The 19,901-nt window shown below is 55.7% G+C and overlaps 1 protein-coding gene across 1 annotated transcript; it reads left to right on the top strand.

Moving 5' to 3' along the window:
* Window positions 1-697: 697 nt before the first annotated feature.
* Window positions 698-17,775, top strand: ACP6 (acid phosphatase 6, lysophosphatidic). The gene is made up of 10 exons (XM_036443048.2): window positions 698-1,414; window positions 8,317-8,445; window positions 8,551-8,681; window positions 8,949-9,028; window positions 11,549-11,636; window positions 12,420-12,552; window positions 13,451-13,548; window positions 15,505-15,600; window positions 16,837-17,002; window positions 17,585-17,775. The coding sequence occupies exons 1-10, from the start codon at window positions 1,196-1,198 to the stop codon at window positions 17,726-17,728; spliced, it is 1,284 nt and encodes a 427-aa protein (XP_036298941.1). The 5' UTR covers window positions 698-1,195; the 3' UTR covers window positions 17,729-17,775.
* Window positions 17,776-19,901: the final 2,126 nt, after the last annotated feature.

Here is a 19,901-nt window from a genome sequence, read left to right as displayed (position 1 = left end):
ACTCTCAGGAGCCATACTCCCTACATATATTCCCTTCATATGTGGTCCAGTTGGATTCAAGGATAGACTTGGGAATGAAGAAAGAACTGGTTAGATGTCAGACTCTCTCACAAATGCTTCTCCTCTCAATGTGACCTTCACCTTCAGATAGACGCTGATGGTCACATGGTGCCCTGTTGCCAGGATCCGGAACACAGGCCTGGGGTAGTTGTCTAGTCAAGAGAACCAGACCAACGGGTGGGTAAGGCTGGCTTTCTTCTTTGTAACTTAAGGTGCTTAGTCCCTGTGACACCTGCAGACAAGGCCTGGAGTTTTCCACGAGAAAACAGTCTGGATGTAAGTACACACATCCGTGGGTTCAAACATCTGCGTGTTTTGCGATGATTTAAGTCTCTTTCAAGACGGGGCGAGAGGGGACAGCTCATGAAGATTAGCGCCCAGTGCTCCGCTCTTAGCTTCAGCAACCCCTCCTTCCAGGACTTCGATGAAATCGACTACACATACTGGACCTAAAACCCTGCCCTCCATACCCAAGTCTGTCACTGTCCTCAATTCCTACTCTACCCGCCTGGCAAACTGCAGGCCACCAGTCCTGGAGAAGACAAGTACCAACCTGGAGGGGGCGGGGCGCGGGGCGCGGCCTCTCCGCGCGCAGCCTTGTGGGACTTGTAGTTCTCGCGTCTCCACTGCGGGACGGGCGTCGCCGCGGGACTGGTTCTCCCGTGCTCCTCCGCGCGGCGTCGCGGGGTGCGGGCCGGGGAGCCGGTCCTGGCTGCGGGTGGCGGTGGGTGCAGGGTGCTTGCAGGAAAGTGGGACCCAGCAGTCTGTTGGGGGTGTCGCTGTCGCCGAGGAACTCAGGCTGGTTCCTGTCCCTTCCAGAGTGCGGGAGGCCCGAGTTGGGATAGAAGTTTAAGGTTCCGCGAGGCGAAAGATTGGGAACTGACCCCCGCCCCAGGCTGCAGCTGGAGCGGCCGGCCCCCCGCGGGTTAAAACCCCCAGGGAGCCCTCCGGCTCCCACTTGGTCCTCACCCTTCCCACCCGGGGGCCCAGGGCTCGGGGTCGCAGCGGTCCCACATTGGGGGGCCGGATGTGCGCGCCAGCTGCTTCCCGGGAATAGGGGGCGGCTGCTGAGCCCCGAAGCCGGCGAGGGGTGTGCGCCCCGGCGCCTCCTCTCCGGGGGCAGGGGGGCCTCGCCATGGCCAGCCGGGCCTTCGGGGTGCGCAGGTGGGCGCCCGCGGGCGCGCTGGCCTCGCTGGCGTACTGGGCCCAGCAGCGGCGCGGGGCCCGGGCCGAGCCGCGGGGGGCGGCCGGCGGGCTCCCCGCGGACCGGAGCCGGCTGGAGCTGAAGATGGTGCAGGTGGTGTTCCGGCACGGGGCGCGGAGCCCGCTCAAGCCGCTGCCGCTGGAGGAGCAGGTGAGCGGGGGCGGGGACCGGGGGCCTCCCGGGGACACCCCTGTGGAATTTCATCCTCTCGGAGCCGGCTCGGGCTCTGTCCAGACGGAGTGAAAAGAGCCGTCTCCAGTTCACCCCCTGGCTCTTGAGCAGAGAAAGGTGCTGGTCTGGAGACCGCCCTCGCCTCACCCCCCTGGGGCTCCCTGGGCTGCGGCTGTGCAACTTCCCCGGGCGCCCCTTAAGATTCTGATCCAGCCCGGTGGCTAGGGCCTGAGATTCTGCGTTTCTAACAAATAGTTGTGTGACCTCAAGTACAAGGGTTGAAGTCTATTTCCGTGTGAGGGCGTTTGAAAGCTGTCAGAGTTGCAGAGACCTTTGTGACAGGAACCACCCTCACCGCGATCAGAGTGGGTAACAGATTTGGGAGCAGCTTGCTCAGGGTTCGCAGGAGACCGTGTGGGATTTCCCTGAAGGCTTTTTGGTAACAAGTGCAGGATCTTGGGGTTCTTTTCTAGTTGGGGTTTCTAAACCTGTTGGGGAAGGGATTTGAGGCAGGAAAAAAAGTTTAAAAAGTAGCGACTCTTGTGATTCTAAGGTCTTAAAATTATGGTCAGGAAAATTATGATTAAAGCACGCATTATTAGCTTTTTAAATACCTTTTCTGGAGTGAAGGTTTCTGGCCTCCCATGGCAGGAGGGCCTGGGACTGACGGACTGGCTTTCAGTGCAAATGACTGTGCAGCCTGAAGCCTCAGGCCCAGCCTCCCTCTCACCTGTGAGGCTTGGGCATTGTCAGCCCTCCTGTCGGATGTCCAACTTGGAGGCATGCCCTTCAGAGTCGCTGTCCAGAAACCCTTGGGGCTGTGTGCTCACATTGTGCACTGAAGCCCCAGTTTTAAAGCTGGCCACAGAATATTCCAACTTTTCAAGCTCTTCCCACACGAGTCAGTCTTGGTTGGCACTTAATTCTTCTACCGGATTTCTACAATAGCTAGCCTTTCCGTATGGCTGTCCCACTTTCTGGTGCTGGAATTTCTTTTCTTCCCCCTGCCATTCCTTCCTCCCCTCCGTCCTCTCTCCCTTTTTCTTTCTTTGGCAATCCCTCACTTTGCCTCTGTATATTGGGTCGCCACATTTTCCTCACGATTTTGCACATAGCCCATCTCTTTGCACTCTCCCTCATTCATTTATTCTTGGTACAGGAAAACTGGAAAATAACATACAGGAATAGAGGACTCATATAAAAGACAAAATTATGAGAACTAAAGTCTGAATGTCTAGTCCTGGACTTAGTGTACAGTCATGAACCTAAATTTTTTTTTTAAGGGTTTCTCCTGAGCCGGGTGTGTGTGACGGTATCCTTTGCCTGTATGCTGCGGTTGTAGTTCAGGAAGAATGCCCACTCCATCCACCTTCTGTCTGTACTGCCACGGGAAAATGGAACACCCGAGTCCCTGGCCTCACTCTTCAGTAAGGAAAGGCAGGGACCTCTCCTGCCCGCACACATTCTCCAGACTTTAGGCAGATGCACTGATGATCTTTGCTATCTTGAATGAAGTCTTATGCACACAACTGGGGGGTGGAACCAGCCCTCTGTTTGAGCTGTGAGCTGGTGCCGTCGGCCTCCTGTCACTTGTTTTTGGAGCTCTTCTCTCAGGCTTTCTTTTCAAGATCCAGTTTATTAGAAGTTGTTACTGGGATTTTCTAATCTTCCTGGTTCTGCTATTAAGTATAGACAAAGGGACTACCTGGCCACAGATCTAAAACTAAAATAGTCTTTGGCCGTTGCTTCCAGACCTCTGACTGGTTTGTGACAAGTCACTTCATTCCGTTATCTCAGAAATCCCCAGGAAGTAGCTTTGTGTAAAACCAGGTGTTTTATTGAGTTGCTTTCTGATGGCTTGAATGGCTGTGACTTAACTGGCCTTCCTTTAGCTCTGCTCTGGAAATAAAACTCTGGAACTCGATTGCCCGCCCCCCCCCCCCTCCGCCCCCCATGATTAGATTGGATCCAAGTGCATATTCAAAAGATAAAGTTGTCCCTCCTTCCATGTTTCCCTCAGCTCCCCTCTAGACAGTGGCAAAGTGGCCTTCAATTCAGGCAAGTTCCTGGGGTTTTGTAAAATATTGTAAAATGCAGCCTATCTCAGCTCCACTGTCGATGGAGGCATTTGGTTCTGTATTTACTTGGTAATGTAAATGAGCTGGAAAGCATAATGTAGTCTTATTGTTGCTTCATACTTGGCCACAGCGCAGCTAAGCTAAGCGAAGGGTGTTCAGGAAGCGCTGCCTGGAGGAAGTGCTGGTCGGTTTATTCATTCCTTTGGAACAGTGGTTCTTAGCCTGGGGGGACATCGGACTCAATGGGGAGCTTAAAAAAACCTGATGCCTGGGTTCTCTCCCAAAGATTCTGATTTAATTGGCCTAGAGCTGCGGTCGCTGGCTAACCGGTGGTCCCTGTACCACTGATGGATGGTCCGTGAGATCCGAAAGGTTGGCGACCACTGGCCTAGAGCATCCAGACATGGAACAGGCTTCTCTGGTGAAGCTTTTAGAAGGGTCTGGACTGGGCAGCATTAAAAAAGTTGAGGCCGCCGAAACCGGTTTGGCTCAGTGGATAGAGTGTCAGCTTGCGGACTGAGTGGTCCCGGGTTCGATTCCGATCAAGGGCATGTACCTTGGTTGCGGGCACATCCCCAGTAGGGGGTGTGCAAAAGGCAGCTGATCGATGATTCTCTCTCATCGATATTTCTAACTCTCTATCCCCCTCTCTCTTCCTCTCTGTAAAAACTCAATAAAATATATTTAAAAAAAAAAAAAGTTGAGGCCCCACCCCTAGGGGAAATGGATGTGATTAACTCAGGTGGGGGTTCAGACATTGGTAACTTATGAAAAATTTCCCAGGGATGCCAGTATGTGGTCAAGCCTTAAGACCATTGCTTTATTCTAAAAGTCTACACCTGGAAGGTTTGTGTTTCGTTTTATGTAGTTTTTCTTTTACTCGGAACGTGGCATATTGATGCCAGAATAGTACTGTCTTCACAGGACTATGCCTTGGTGAGATGCTCTCTTTCTGTGTTGAGGAAACCATGAGAAACTGTCCCACGGAACTCTCTGCTGTGACTACTGAAAAGATGTCCATTATACACTGAGTGGCCAGATGATTATGATCTCTGAATGTATAATAATCTGGCCACACAGTGTATATCCTATATAATAAAAGGCTAATATGCAAATTGTCCCCTCGACCAGACCCTATCCATGCACAAATTCATGCACTGGGCCTCTAATGTGTGTGTGTGTGTGTGTGTGTGTGTGTGTGTGACAGAATGGCCAGATTATTATGCATTCAGAGATCATAATCATCTGGCCACTCAGTGTATTCCTCTGTCCTCTTTCTGGGGGCCCTTGGGAGGAATGTGTGTTAGCATTGGAAATGGTGTTGGCTTGTTTTTATCTTTAAGCTTATCTAGCTGATCAGGTTTCTCCTTTTACCAAAAAGTCAGAAAGCTCAGTGTTGAATCGTGGCCCACCTACAGCATACATGTGGATCTTCATGGTGTGCAGTTTTGAGTAACTTTATCACTGCATCCACTTCTTTTTGTTCCTATGCTGTAAGCTTTTGTCTTTCTTGCTTACTTTGAATTGGTTGTCTGAGGTTTTGCTCTCGTCTGCTTTACGTTATTTCTTGAAAATAGGGTATAAATAAGTAAAATTACAAAGTTAGTCTTTGCCACTAACACAGGAACGAGAATGAGAGTGTATCTGTGGGGTGGACGTGATGTGCTGTTAATTCTTGAAAATCTGAACACGTGTGCTCTAGACTTGGCATGACCTAGATTTTCAGGATCCATTCCCGGGAAACACCAAGGATCCTCTTTCGGAGACTCTGCCTAACGGGAGATTTCTGAGGCTTACCCGGCCCTGAGGGCTTGGTGTCAGGACCTGCGCTGGACACTGGGCTTACAAGGGTGGACAATTCAGTGTGGGCTGTAAAAATTACAATGTGGCGAAGGAGACACACAGATTCCAGTCACGGGACCATGCAGGGAGCACTGGAACACACCAGCGGTATCTCAGTCTTAAAATGTCCCAGACTGAACTCAGCTCGTCCGCTCTTCTTCTGTCTGGGTCTTGGTTTTAGTCAAGAAGTACCTCATTACCCTTGTCACCTTAGACACCCAGGCTCAAAATCAAAGTAATGTTTGTTTATTCTTCCTTGTTTACCCACCAACATAACCCCCAAATGAATCTTTCAACTGCTCACTTGCCAAGTTTGACTCACATGTCTTGCACCAACTCCTCCTATTCCTGCTGCCGCGGATGTGGCCTTCAGCTCTCTCTCCTGCGTTGCAGACATCTTGAAATTGGCTTTTCCGCATCCAGTCTTTCCGTTTCAATGGGATTTGGACCTCCGGCTGCCAAACTGTTTTAGGGAGCCCGTGGGTGAGGGGGGTGCTGAGTGGCTGGGGCTCACGCCTGCTTCAACTAGGGAAATTCCAGGTCTTGCCTTTACCTATACAACCTAAAGTTAAACTCTATTTGGCATTTACTAATTAAGAAGTTTAAAAACTGCTTTCAGGTTGAAGCAAATCAAACTACTTCTTTCCTATATACATTCTTCACCATTGCTCAAGCTTTCTGTGTTCAGAGTGGGGCAAAAGTAGGTTTACAGTTGTGAGTACACAAAATACAGATTTTATCCTAGTATTATTATTTATTAGTCATTGTATTATTTTCCCTATGAACAGCTGTAAACCTGCTTCCCCCCTTACCTTGTATTCTTGAATTCTCAATACCATTCTCTCCTCTTACCCACTTTGTATCTCACATCCCGATCTCTGCATGATCTGGGTCATACCAAATGAATCCTGCTCATTCCAGATGCCATGCTTTCCATGAATCCCCGGCCCAGAAGAGCAGGCCTGTCTTGCCTTTGAACTCCTGTGGCCTTCCTTTGGTTTCTTGTAGCACGTGGTTTCTATTTTAGTACCGCTGTCACTTTCATTCATGGCTTGCCCTCTCTGCTAACCTGAAAATGCCAAAAGGCAGGTCAGTTATCTCAATCTTGGTATCTTCCACGGGAGCCGGCGGATTGCTGGAGCTACTAATTGTACCTATTGGGTGCCAGGTCCTTCGTTGGGCATCCAGAATGCAGAGGTTGTAGATGACACAGCCTCTGGCCTTAGGGGGCTGTAAAAAAAATCTACTGAGCAGGATGGCCTGGCCAAGGAGCTCTTCTCATACAATTGGGTAGAAGCCACCAAGGTCCCTAGGAGCTGGGGGCCATGCTCATAGCTTCTGGGAAAGTTTACCTATCTTACGGGATGAGCGGAAGTCTTTCCAGATGAAAGAGAGAAGAAGATTCTAGGTAGAAGAAACCTGAGGCTACAAGACCAACAGGGGGAGAATGGTGCCAGAGGGACCTAGTTGTGTGGCTTGAGAAGCATGTGTAGGGCAGGGAGAAGAGAGAGGCAGGGGCCGTAACACCCTGCGAGCCCTTGACGGGTTTTATGCAGGAAAGTGATAACTTCAGACCTTGGATTCGATGAAAGAAGAAGCAGTGATTAAAAGGTAGTAGGAAGATCTCCGCTCTGAACACCCCATCTTCTGATATCAGCTGCTGCAGCACCAGCAGCAGGAGAGACTCCGGTGTTGGGAGTCGGTGCAGGTGGGAGCGAGGCCATTCCTTCTGGAAGAATGGAGAGCCTCCCTGTACAGAGAACCTGGGACTCGTAGTGGCTCTCTCCTGGGGTATTTCAGGGAGGGAGTCCTGATCAATACAATCATACGGGACGTAATAGGTTTTCAGATGTTAGTTTTAAAACAAAGTAGTGGGAAATTGAGTTAAATATTGCTCTTTTGATTGGAAGTGCTGTAGTAGTTCGAGTAAGACCATCACTGAAAGCTGGAGTAGTCACTGATGTTTAGTAAGACCTGAGTTATCCCTGAACCTTGAGAGAAGTTGGATGGGCCACGGGGACCGGAGTCCCTCTGAGCAGGTAGGGAACGAGCTGAGGAGGAAGCAGAGGAGCAGTTGCGCGGTCTGGCTGGGAGGGGAGGAGAGCGGCGGAGGCAGGACAGCTGGGGGCGGGGCTGGGCCGAGGCGCCGCAGTCCTGGAAGGCCAGGCGCTTCTCCTGTGAAACGTCAGGGGAAGCTCCTGGTGGGAGAGGTGGGTTTCAGCCCCTACCCCTGGGAGCCTTTTCTTCTTGTGTAAGGATGGGCTGTGGGTGCAGGGGGAATCTGTCAGGCTGGGCCTCAGGTGGGCAGGCTTGTGCTCTAACGGTGCGATGAACGAAGGACATTGGAGTGACTTTTTCTAGCTCGTGGTCGGCAGCATGGAGAGTCAGATCTGACTTGGGGGCCACGTGTGATGTTTTGAAAACCATCTCAGTACAGTTGGAGCGGAGCCAGGTTGCAGACAGTGAGGAAGTGGAGGTTTCTTAGAGGCAGCGGCTTGTTTGAGGAATCGGGTGAAAGGAAGGGAAACGTGGTGGTTACGGGGACATTACGTAGAGTCCTTAAGGGGGGCCCATAGAACCTGGTAAGGTTGATTCCTTACCAGTTCTTACCGGTATATATTCACTCACTCATTCATTCATTCATTCATTCACTCACCAGTGTTTGTGTGTCGGGCATTCTGGCCCCTCTCCCTTTACTTCAGTCCGGACTTAGTGCCAGGGCAGCCTCTTCACGGTGAAGCAATGACAGGGCTTGGACTAAGGACACCTGGCCTGACACCCGGTCTTCTCCCCTTTAACTGGAGCTGGAGTCAACGTTTCCCCCTCCGCTCCCACGGGAAAGCCGCAGGTCTAGTGTCGGTGTGATTCCGGCTGAGTGTTCCTAGCGCTGCCGGATGTTTCCAGAACCTTCTAAACAACGGGGCTTTTCGGTGTGCGTTTCTGTGTGTGTGATTACAACAGGTAGAGTGGCATCCCCAGCTCCTGGAAGTCCCGCCCCAAACCCAGTTTGATTACACCGTCACCGACCTTGCTGGCGGCCCAAGGCCGCCTTCTCCGTTCGACTCGCAGTACCGAGGGACCGTCCTGAAGGTGAGCCGCTCCCTCCGCCGGGAAGCCCTGCAGAGGTCTGGGCCTCCCCGGGGCCGCGCCGGCTGACAGGAGCCTCCATTCTCCCCTCGGGCCTCCCCACCGCAGGGGGGCGTGCTGGCTGGCCAGCTGACCAGCGTGGGCATGCGGCAGATGTTCGCCCTGGGAGAGAGGCTGAGGAAGAGCTACGTGGAGGACACCCCCTTCCTCTCGCCAACCTTCAACCCACGTGAGATCTTGTGAGTTCTTGAAAAGCGGAGGTGGCACCAGGGTAAGGTCTGGAGCAGGAGGAAACCGGATTCCCACTCTGACCGGAGGGCGCCGGGGCAGGGGCCCTCCTGAGACGGATCCTGTGGGACGGGGTCCTTGGCGTCACATTCGTTGGCTTTCGGTGCCTGGGGCAGCCGTCCCAGAGAGGAGAGCTCCCCGCCCGAGCTCTGAGGAATTACTAGTGTAAGTAATGAAGTCTTCCCTTTTGAGTCCCGCCACCTTCTTGTTTTTTCCAGTGTCCGTTCCACTAACATGCATCGGAATCTGGAGTCGACGCGGTGCTTGCTGGCTGGGCTTTTCCAGTGTCAGAAAGAAGGTTCGAATTGGAGTCTAAACGTCAGCCCCTGCCCCTGGGGAGCGTTTTCTTCCTAATCCCAAAGCCCCGCCCCCTTCCTGGGGCCTTCCTGGGGCCTGCTCCCCGGGCCTCTCCTGCACGCGTGGCTTCCGTGGCTACCTGCTCCCGTGGCCCTCCTAGAGTGGGCTCCTGCCTGGCCCGCCTCATCGCCATGGCTGCAGGGTGAGCCAGCTGCTCTGATGGCGCTCTGCCTCCTCCTCCTCCTCCACCTCCTTCTCCTCCTCCTCTTCTCCTCCTCCTCTCCTCCTCCTCCCTCTCTTCCTCCTCCCCCCCCCCTCACCTGCACAAGCTGAGGAGGCAGCCCTGCGGCCCTGTGAGCAGTGGGGGGCTTTTTGCTCAGGGGAGACACTGCTGAGAGGAGGAGGGAGGCTGGCTGGGACCGACGCCAGTGCCGTGGCCCTGGGCTTGGTGGCCAGCCGCCCGTGACCCAGGCAGTAGCACCAGCACTCGCTCGCCTTGCCTAGTGAGAAAGTTGATGGAGTTCAGATTTTGACAAACTCAGCCGTGAGGGATGGCAGCGAGTGGTTCCCAGCTCTTTCCCCACCAGGGCCGCAGCTCATTGCCCTCAGGGGCCCGGCACTGAGGCCTCTGCCTATCAAAGGAAGCTGCATTTCCTCACATACAGCTGATTCAAATGCACACTTAGTGGCTGGCGTGAGTTTCAGCTCAGCATGACCTCACTGAGAGTAAAATACGACAGTGGTGCCGTAAGCCAGAGGCTCTGGTTGTTTTGTGCAGCTTCTTTAGCAGCATCTCAAGTAGCTGTGACATGTCCTCAGGCTGTTAAACGTACAGGTACAAGGATGGAAACCCCAGACCCAGGGAGGCTGGCCTGCTCCCAGCCGGTTGGTGGAGCTGCTGCTTCCTGCTGAGGGTGGCTGCTGTGTATGTCTGAGAAACACAGCGGACTGGATGGACTGCCTCTCACTTCCAGGAGCCCCTGAGCTTAGGAACAACCCACAGAGGCTGGCCTTCCAACAGCTCTTCCCTCCTCCGCCTTGGGAGGCAGCATCCTCTTCTCAGAGGCGGCTACGGCTGCCGGGGGAGAGCTGTTCCTTGGTGCGGGCTGGTCTGCAGACAGGCCCGACGAGGCTGCCTGCGCTCAGGCAGGAAGGAATGTGTCCTCAGCCTCTGGTGTGGCTGCCGGGAGCAGCTCCCTGCGCGGGACCAGCTCTTGTGGAACTCCCACTGGACTCTGTCACGGCCACATCACACCTGCCATACCTGGACCATATCGAGGGGCTTGAATAGACCAGAGAACCCCACAAGGTTACAATGGATGGAAGTGGTGATCTTTGGGATGTTGTTTCAGGAGTGAACGCTTAGAGAAACCCCAGAGGGTTGTATTTGGGCTAGGGCAGGGGTCGGCAAACTCACTAGTCCACAGAGCCAAATATCAACAACACAATGATGGAAATTTCTTTGGAGAGCCACATTTTTTAAACTTCTTCTAAGGCCACATCTTCAAAACAGACTCACCCAGGCCGTGGTATTTTGTGGAAGAGCCACACTCAAGGGCCAAAGAGCCGCCTGTGGCTCGCAACCATGGGGTTAGGGAATCGGGCTGAGTGAGACACTGGAAGTTGCTGGTCTGTCCATGTGGTCAGTCATTCGGTCAACATATATTTGAGTGCCAACCCAGATGTGCCTCCTTTATCATACAATTTCCAGACCCCAATACCAGATAAAAGTTATCATGTTATATCAAAGGTTTAAGTTACAGGAGTTATGATTCTAACATTGAAAGGACTTGCATTCACCAAACATTATCCTTGAGGCAGGCAACGATGTCATCACTTTACAGAGGAGAGGACTGAGGCCCAGAGAGGCGCCGGGACTTTCCCAGGACACAGAGCGGGTGGGTGGCGGAGCGGGAGTCACACCCTGGGGTCCGGTCGCAGAGCCCACGCCCTGCACCTTCGTCCTCTAAAACACGTGCCTCTGGAGAGCCCTCGGGTCACGTGACCCACGAAGTGTGTCTGCATTGACATTCTGGTCTAGTTAGCACAGCCTGCCTGTCGAGTCCTGGGCTCTGACGGTCACTAATTTGGGAGTACTAGTTCTTTGGGGCCTAGACTCTCCTAATCCTCCACCGATTGACCTCGGCCAATTCCAAAGAGCTGGGGACGGAGCTCTGACCGTCAGAGGTCAGGCTTGAGCTCTGCAGACCGGGCAGCTCCACAGGCCCCGCGGGCCTGGGACGGAGCAGAGCGTGCGGAGGTGTGAGGTCTCTGAGCATCGGAGGGAGGGGACAGTCTGTGGTGGCCCAATAAGGTGGGTGTGCACACGGCTACCACTTGCCTTCTCCATCGTCAGACCAGAGGGCGCTCCTGTGGGCGGGCCGGGCTGTGAAGGCGCTCACTGTCCTGCGGGAGTGACCTCGATGGCCTGCCTGCTGGAGCGGCTGTCTGTGCAGGCGAGAGAAGAAGGGGAGGAGGAGCCAGCTGAAGCCTCTTCCTGCCTGAGCCCCCCTTCCTCCAGGACCCATCGTCATCCACACGGACGAGGCGAGCTCTGAAGTCCTGTACCCCAACTACCAGAGCTGCTGGAGCCTGCGGGAGATAACCAGGTAGCTACCGCACCTGCACATGTGTGTGTGTGGGGGGGGGGGGCTCACCCCGGGGGCCGCTCACACTGGGGGCCGCTCACGGGGCCACTCACCCGGCCCCACAGCCTTTCCTGGTTTCAGCCATGCTCGGCCACCTGCCGGCTCTGCTGGTGGAGGAGGGGCTCCCACACAGGGATGCTGCTGGGAAGTGAAGGTGTGCTCTCGCTCGCGGAGGCAGACTGGTAGTGAAGGGGCAGGCAGCCTGGGGGAGCCACGTGCTGGGCCTGGGATGGTCCATCGGCCCCGGGTGGCTTCGCTGTCTCCATAGCGTCATTCTCTCAGTAACGGAGCTCTCCGATGGGGCAGGTGAAGAAACTAACAGGTTAATGCGAGATGATGGGGCCAGTCAGCCACCTGCAAACCCAGGTGGGATGGGCTGGCGTGGCTGGTGGCACTGCGCAGTGTTTGGGGATTTCTGGGCTGTGCTAACAGGATCAAGTGTGTGTCCCACAGGAGAAAAGAATGCTGTGTCCAGTTAGGCCTGGGCTATGCTTGCGTCGTTTGGGGTTTAATAAAAGAAAAGGCTATAGTGGGATTTGGAAAATCCAGGCTTTTATTCTAACATTCACAAGGCATTTTTGACCTCACAGAGCCTCAGCTTGCTCGTCTGTAAAATGGGGGTAATGACAGCCAGCCCCTCTGAGTTGCTGAGGATTCAGTGAGGCTCCCAGTGATGCAGGAGGCGTGCTTTGTAAGCTGTTAGTCGCTGTGCACGGTCAGGGAACACCTTTCCTGTTTGGGCAGAGGCCGGAGGCAGGCTGCCTCTCTGCAGCCGGGGATCTCGGAGGACTTGGAAAAGGTGAAGGAGGGCGTGGGCATCGCCAGCAGTGAGGGCGTGGACTTCTTCATGCTCCTGGACAACGTGGCTGCTGAGCAGGTGGGCCTGTCCGTGGGCCCTGCGGGTGGGGGAGTCCAGCGTGGCCACCCGGTGGCCTGGCCCCTGAGTGGGACTGGGGGGAGGGGCGTGGGAGGAGGCTCTGGTTTGCAGGCGGCTGTGAGGGCGGGGGGGGGGCCATCACAGGGACTCATTCAGGAACTATTATAGATCGGTCTCCTGAGGCACGCTGCCCGGAGCACCCGCGCTGGGAGTGCGCTGTGATGTGCAGGGTGGGGCGGGTGGGGGAAGGAAGGAGTCCTTGTGTATCTGTTTTGGAAGAGTGAGTGCACATCAGCACATTAAAGACTCTGGGAAGCCTGTGGTGAGAAAGCTGGTTGGTCTTTAAGGCTGTTTTCCCAGACTTTTGAGCCATAGGACTTCTTCTCTATTAACTTCATGCCGCCCACCGCCAAGTCTTAGATTCCTACGTCAGGCCCCCGGCCGGGCAGCCAGTCCTCCTTTCTGGAGAAGCTGAGGAGCCCGGAGCCGGAAATACACCTGGTGCTCGGGTGTGAGATGGGTGTGAGGCCATAAGACGAGCGTTTGTGAAGTATTTAAATGCCATACTTTCCGTTTTGGGGAAAACGAAGGCCATGGATTACTTGCCTTGTACTATTTTATTCAGCATTTTTTTTTTCTTTCAGAGTTAAAAAAAAAATCTTTTCCATTTTGGAGTAGAAGGGGAGCCCTCAGAAAGGGAGGAAACGGATTTTTCCTGGGCCTCCAGAGCTCTGGGAATAGCTTCCACAGGACCTAGCGCACAGAGCTCTCTGAGCTGCGAAGCTTCCCCCCTCCAAGAAGGCGCTCCCCGGGCCCTGCGGGCTCCGTGGAGGCTGAGCAGCCGCCGGGCTCCGGAGTGAGTGGCGCTTCCCTCTAAGCCCGAACCGCGCCCTTCCAGGTGCACGGCCTCGCGAGCTGCCCGGCGCTGAGGAGCAGTGCCCGGATCATCGAGCAGAGAGCGGTGGACACGGTCTTGTACATGCAGGGCGGAGACAGGTGAGGCCTCCCGGCAGGCAGCGGAGTCCGCTCGGCCCGCCTCCCCGCGTGGGGAGGGGCTCCTCGGAAGCTCACACCTGCCTGCTGGCGGCCTGGGCCCTGCAGGAGCCGCCCCCTGCGCAGGCTCACCGCGGGGCTCCCCTAGGCCCGCGGTCGGCAAACCGCAGCTCGCGAGCCACACGCGGCTCTTCGGCCCCTTGAGTGTGGCTCTTCCACAAAGTACCACGTGCGGGCGCGCACATACAGTGCGATGGAAACTCCGTGGCCCATGCGCAGAAGTTGGTTTTCAGTCTGGGCGAGTCTATTTTGAAGAAGTGGCGTTAGAAGAAGTTTAAGTTTTAAAAAATTTGGCCCTCTGAAGAAATGTCAATCGATGTCCTGTTGACAGTTGGCTCTGTTGGCTAGTGAGTTTGCCGACCACTGGCCCAGGTGGAACTGGAGCTGGGCACCTCGTGCTTCTGTTCACGGTCACAGAATCGGGAGCCACCTCTTGGCTGAGTTTCCTTAACCACTGACATGCCTTTGCTGAAAGTTTCACAGGTGTGGGGTGCGGGGGCTGAAGGAAGGGAATTATGGCTCACTTCGCTCATCCCCTCACGGTTCACAAATAACCTCCCAGTGCTCGCTGTGAGATGGCCACGTCCTGGCCTTATAGTTGAAGGAACTGGGCTCAGTGAGGGCCAGAGCCAGGCCTTGGCCCAGACCTCCCGATGCCCAGTCCGTGTTCCCTCCGTGTGGCTGTGGGCCTGCTTCCTGACGGCAAAACCTGCTCTTGTGGCTGCTGAGCATGCTCAGCTTGCAGGCAGCGCAGGTGACTTGGTAGAGGCGATGGGAAGCAGAGGCACAGCCCTGGGAAGGCATGGGAGGAGGAAAGCAGCCAACATTTCGAGTATTTGCAGTCTATGGCATAAGAATGAGAGCCTCTGCCGCTTCTTCCCACTCTGGTCTGTGTCCCCTTCCTCACTCACACGGGTTATAAGCTCTGGCCGCACCTCGCAGCTTATAATCACCCCCCCCCCCCCCAACTTGTCCTTCCGAATCTGTTCCTGAAGTGCCCCACCAGACTGCCCTCCCTCCATCAATACACGCACACACACACACGCACACACACACACAGTGCTTTCTCCTGGGTAAAGCACATTAAGTGAGACCTGGTCACTCTCCTTCTATTCCAGTCAGTCCTGGTCTCATGAGAGAGATGTTTCCACACCTTCTCAGCACCTTCCAACATGGCTTGGCCTCCACACACTTCCTGGGAAGCGTGTTCTACATAGCTATTGGTTGCCTGCTCATCTATGGCTTTAACGCTCCTTGCTTTTAAAGGTGGCCGTTTATCCAGTCACATGAGTAAGAATTGGGCTAAGCCAATCACGGCGGCTCCATCCGCTTTCGCCGGCGATTGGGTTCTGGGATTCTGGGGGAGGTGCCTTTTCTCTTCGATAAAACGTGAGAGGCACCAAAGCCAAGTCCTTCGGCCGCTCGCCGGCCCGTTCTGCTGCTCTGTGACCAGCCTGGGGGTGACCGCACCGCCCTGCGAGCACAGGAACCCGACCATGAGCTGCTCGCCCAGATCTAAACGAGGAGGGAGGCGGCACCAGGGAGCTGCTGGGTGTGGCTCCCTGGATTGCTTTTCTCGGGCCTCGGGGATGCCTGGCAGTCATGCCACCTGCCCTGGCCAGCTCTGCCCTTCATTCCTGAGGGCCTGCCCTGTCCCCTCCGCCTCCCAGCCAGGTGTGCGTCCAGCTCTGTGTCCTGGGCCTCGGGTGTTGGGAGCGTGTGAGCGCAGAGAACCTCACCCCGGCGGCAGCGCCGCGCTCCTTCCGGCCGCCGCCGTCCCTGGTGCTGGACTTCCCCTGTCTCGCTCTGTCCGGCTCGGCCTGTGCCGTCCGCGGGGCAGCACAGGCCGGGCTCCTGAGCCGGGTGACGGCGGCGCCTCGTGTTGTCTCCTGGCCACAGGGAGAGTCTCCAGATGGCGGTCGGACCGTTTCTCCACCTCCTGGAGCGCAACCTGCTGACGGCCGCGGGCCCTGCCACGCCGCCGGGCAGCCACAGGTACGCCCAGCAGCTCAGCCTGCCGCTGAGGGCAGCGGGCCTCCGCCTGGAGGGAGGGCACCGGGTCTAAGGGGCAAGAACGGTCACGCTTTTACCTTTCTTCCTGCGACACCCATCCTGCCACGTTTTGAAATTTTAATTTTAGCTAAAGAACCCTAAATTAATTTTCCTATTTTTGTACTAATTGAACATGTGTCCAACAGAGTAGCTAATTTTGATATCCCCCATTTGATATTGCAATAGCCCAAAGCAAAGATAACTGGTTAATAGACCGGTTAGCTAGAGTGCGGTCATGAGGAGGGAAGGGTGTGACACACTCGGTTTGAAACGTCGGAACCTCCAGCACCGCGTGTGCAGGGGGCGCCCCGAGGGACCGCGGTGTGGACACTGAGTGTCCTGTGCGCCTTCCAAGCCACGTGTGGTCTGTGGGGGCGGCTTTGCCATCGACTGGGCTTGTGAGCTTCTTGGGCCCGGCCTTGCCTGCTGAACCGAATCTGGGTCTCAGAGGACCCCAGAGGGAAGGCAGGGACAGTGTGTTCCAGCAGGAACCGCAGGAACTTGGGCCAAGATTTATAACAGCAAGTTGTGGGCCCGCCCCTCCCGCCCATCACAGTCCCCTGGCGGCCAGACACTCCTGTAGCCTTTGCCGCTCTGGCCCAGGCCTTGCGTCTGTAGATTCCTGCCGGCCCCAGGCCTGGTCCTCTCGTTTGGGGTCAACAAATAAATGATCTTTCCCAAGAGAGAGATTTAGGGGTCAGACAGATGTGGCTTGAAATCGCAACTTTATTACTAATCAGCCATTTGGAGAATGTGGGGAGGGCCACGCAGGTGCATTAATATTTCTTTGAAATGAACTTAATCCCCCTCAAATGCAAGCTTCCGTGGCTCGGAGGGGCCTCGCTCTCCTGAACTCATCCCGCGGTGAGGAGGAGGAGCATTGGCGTAGGCAGGCGGCTCTGAGAGGAGAGGCAGGCCCGGCGCACATGCCCAGTGTCCTCTCTGAACTCCCCGGGAGGACCCGTGGACAGGCGTGGAGCCCGAGGCAGCAGGAAGCCAGAGGGACACCCAGCGGCCCCTGCTTCGTGGGGGCAGCAGGGCACAGGCTCCTCCCATCTCCGCCTCAGGGTCTGAGCCCGGCTCCCTGACCTCCAGACGCCCTGCCCCGGAGCCAGTGCTCCTGCCGGGAAGGCGGCCCCGGGTCCCGGGACAGACGTGCGAACCGTCTCCTCGTTGCAGGAAGCTGTACCTGTATGCAGCTCACGACGTGACCCTCCTGCCCCTGCTGCTGGCCCTGGGGATTTTCGACCACAAATGGCCGCCGTTCGCTGCTGACCTGACCTTGGAGCTGTACCAGCACCGGCAGTCCCGGGAGTGGTTCGTGCAGCTCTATTACCTCGGGGAGGTGAGACCCGAGGCGGGCGGGGTGGCTGGGCACCTGGTTCCAGCACCGGGGCTCCCTCCTCGGCCCAGGGGGACCTCCCCGGGACAGCAGCTTCCTGCGTCCTGCCGGGTGGCTATGGCTGTGGCCCGGATGGCCAGGCATGGCCGCTGGAGCAACAGTGGCCAGTCGGTGGCCCACAGGCCCCTAGTGGCCCGTGAGGTCCGGAAGGCCGTCAGCCGCTGCTGGAGAGGGCGGCTGGAGCGGGGGCCAGGCACCCCTTTTTCCAGCGGGCGCGGGGTGTAAATCCTCCCTGGAGCTTGTTGTGAAAGCTGGTGATGGCGGCTGGAGGGTCGTGCTGTCAGCGCTCAGGCCTCGGCTGCTTCGGCGGGTGGCGGTGGGGCAGAGGCTGGGGCAGCCCAGGGACAGACCCAAGCCCCTCCCGCTCCGGCCGACTGGCGTGTCTCCCAGCCGGACCGGCACACGGTGCTGCGGGCCTGCAGGAGCGGCCGGTGCTGTCCCTCGGAGCTGGCGGGGGCGTGTCCGCCCGCTGCCCTGTGCGGCGTGCAGACCCCGGGCGCGCCTCGCTGACGCCCCTCTCCGCAGGCGCAGGTGCCGCGGGGCTGCCCGGACCCGCTGTGTCCGCTGGACCAGTTCCTGAACGCCTTGTCCGTGTACACCCTAAGCCCAGAGCAGTACCGCGCGCTCTGCTCTCCAGCCCGGGCGACGGAACTCGGAAAGGGAGAGTGACTCTTCCCCAAGCAGACGTGCCGACTTTACAATAAAACGCCCTGCACAGTGCCTATCTGGTGTGTTTGGGAAAGGCGGGAGCGAGCGCGAGTCTGCTCTGCGTGGCTGGTTCTGCTCAGTGGTTGGAGCGTTTCCCGCAACCTGAGGGGTCGTGGGTTCGATTCTCCATCAAGCATGTGTGCCTCAGTTTTGGGTTCACTCCCCACCCCCAGTTGGGCGGTGGAGGTAAGAGGTCAGCTGAAGGTTGGTCACTGCGGGGCAGGAAGATGGAGCCAAGCTCTGGAGGCCCCGCAGGGGATGCTGGGAGGCGTGACTTCTGGGGCTGGACCTCGGGGAGAGACCAGGGCTCCACAGTGGAGGCTGATCCACTCGGCATGGAGCTCCGCCCTAACTCAGCGCCAAGGGCACCTGTCAGCCCCCCTATTCCCTTATCCGCTTCCTCTTCCTTCCTCAGAATCTTTCCAACAACCGACTCCTTTACAATCACTAAGCCTCTCCACTCCCACCCACCTTTCTGCTGACACTCCCAGGACTGCTACTCAGCTCAGGATTCTCTTCTGAGCTGCGACACTCCTGCCCACTGGGATGTACCAAAGACACAAATTTTCCATGTCAGAATCCAACCTCCCTCTCCTGCTAACCCTCCCTCACACGCCTCCCTTTCTGAATGAACGTCCCTCCACCATCCACTCAGTTGCTAAACCAAAAGTCTGTCCTTGTCCCCTTATTCGCACGGTTTCCTCTGTTTTCATCAGTTCAGGTCTGTCCTGCCTAGTTCATTTTGTGAATCTGTTCCCATCTCTGTGTCCGTGATCTTCAGTATCCCCTCCCCTTCTTCTCTCTGATAATAACTAAGAAAGTAAAAGCAATCGGGAGAGAGATGTGGTCCCCCCACCACGACCACCGCCGAGTCTGCTCACCCATTTGTGTTGGTGGCCAAAGGCCTTCCTGATACTGAAAATGGACCATCCCTCCTCCTACCCACGGCCGACCCTCCAGCTCCACACTGACTCCTCGTCTGCGTGTGGATTTCCTCTTCCTGTCAGTCCCTGCCAGCAGCAAACAAAATACACTGTACAGTTTCCTGTTAAATTTTCTCCCACATCTTGGAACTGTGCTCTTTTTCTCTCTCCCCTTTTCATCAAAACTTCTCAAAGGAGTTCCTCACATGTGCCACCTCAGACTCATCTTGAACCAACTGTGATTAGGTGGCCATTCCTTCCACATCCGTGCAGACGGCTCTTGTCAAAATCATCAGTGGCCTCCGAGTGCTCCATCCAGTGGCCACTGTCCCTTCTTCTTTCTCAGGTTCTTAGCAGCAGCCTTGAGATTTTTTGTCATTTGCTGCCATGACAGATACTCCCTGCTGTCCCTCCAGCTTCTCAACCTCTCAGGTTTTTGCTGAGTCTAAGTGCTGAGGTGTCTCAGGACTCAGTCCTTTTCTCCTACACTTATCCCAGTGACCTCATTGATAAAACGTCCCCTAAATTTATATCTTAAATCTGAACCTTTCCCCTGAATTCTCATTTCCAGTTGTGTCCTCACTAGCACCACGGGGGTATGTAAGATATTTAATATATATTAAACTTCCCCTTGTCCACGGTCAACTCTCAATTCTCTCACTTCCTCACCTAGCTACCTCACCAGCTACCTCACCTAGGCAGAGGGCACCACTGTTCACCCAGAGGCTTGGAATTTCCCTTCATTCCTCTTCCTCTCACATCAAATCCATCAGTCAGTCCTGTTGGATCTCTTCAAAGTGAATCCAGAATTGGCCACTTCTCAAGGCTTCCCTCGCTGCTGTCTAGTCCCAGCATCGTCTCTCGCCTGGCCTTATTGCAAATCCTATTTCTGCCCTCTCCCTCTCCCCCATTTTAGTCTCAGCATGGCCATTGCTTTTAAAACACAAGTCAGATCACATCAGTCTTCTGTTCTCAACTCTCCCCTGGCTTCCTGAATCACCGAGCCAGTCATCACTGGCCCCACGCCCCAGGACACCCTCGCCTTCTCCTGTCTTGTATGTCATGGAACCCCAAGTCCTGTCCTCACTGGGATCTTAGCCTGCGCTGTTTCCTCTCCCTGCAATGTGCTCCTAGACATTCGTATGGTTGGCTCCCTCCTTTCACGCAGATCTCAAATCAGAGGCCCTCCCGTATTATCTACATAAAATATT

Source organism: Pipistrellus kuhlii, unplaced genomic scaffold, assembly GCF_014108245.1.
Source record: "Pipistrellus kuhlii isolate mPipKuh1 unplaced genomic scaffold, mPipKuh1.p scaffold_m20_p_18, whole genome shotgun sequence".
NCBI classification, from domain to species: Eukaryota; Metazoa; Chordata; class Mammalia; order Chiroptera; family Vespertilionidae; genus Pipistrellus; species Pipistrellus kuhlii.
This window is presented reverse-complemented; position numbering and strand designations above follow the sequence as displayed.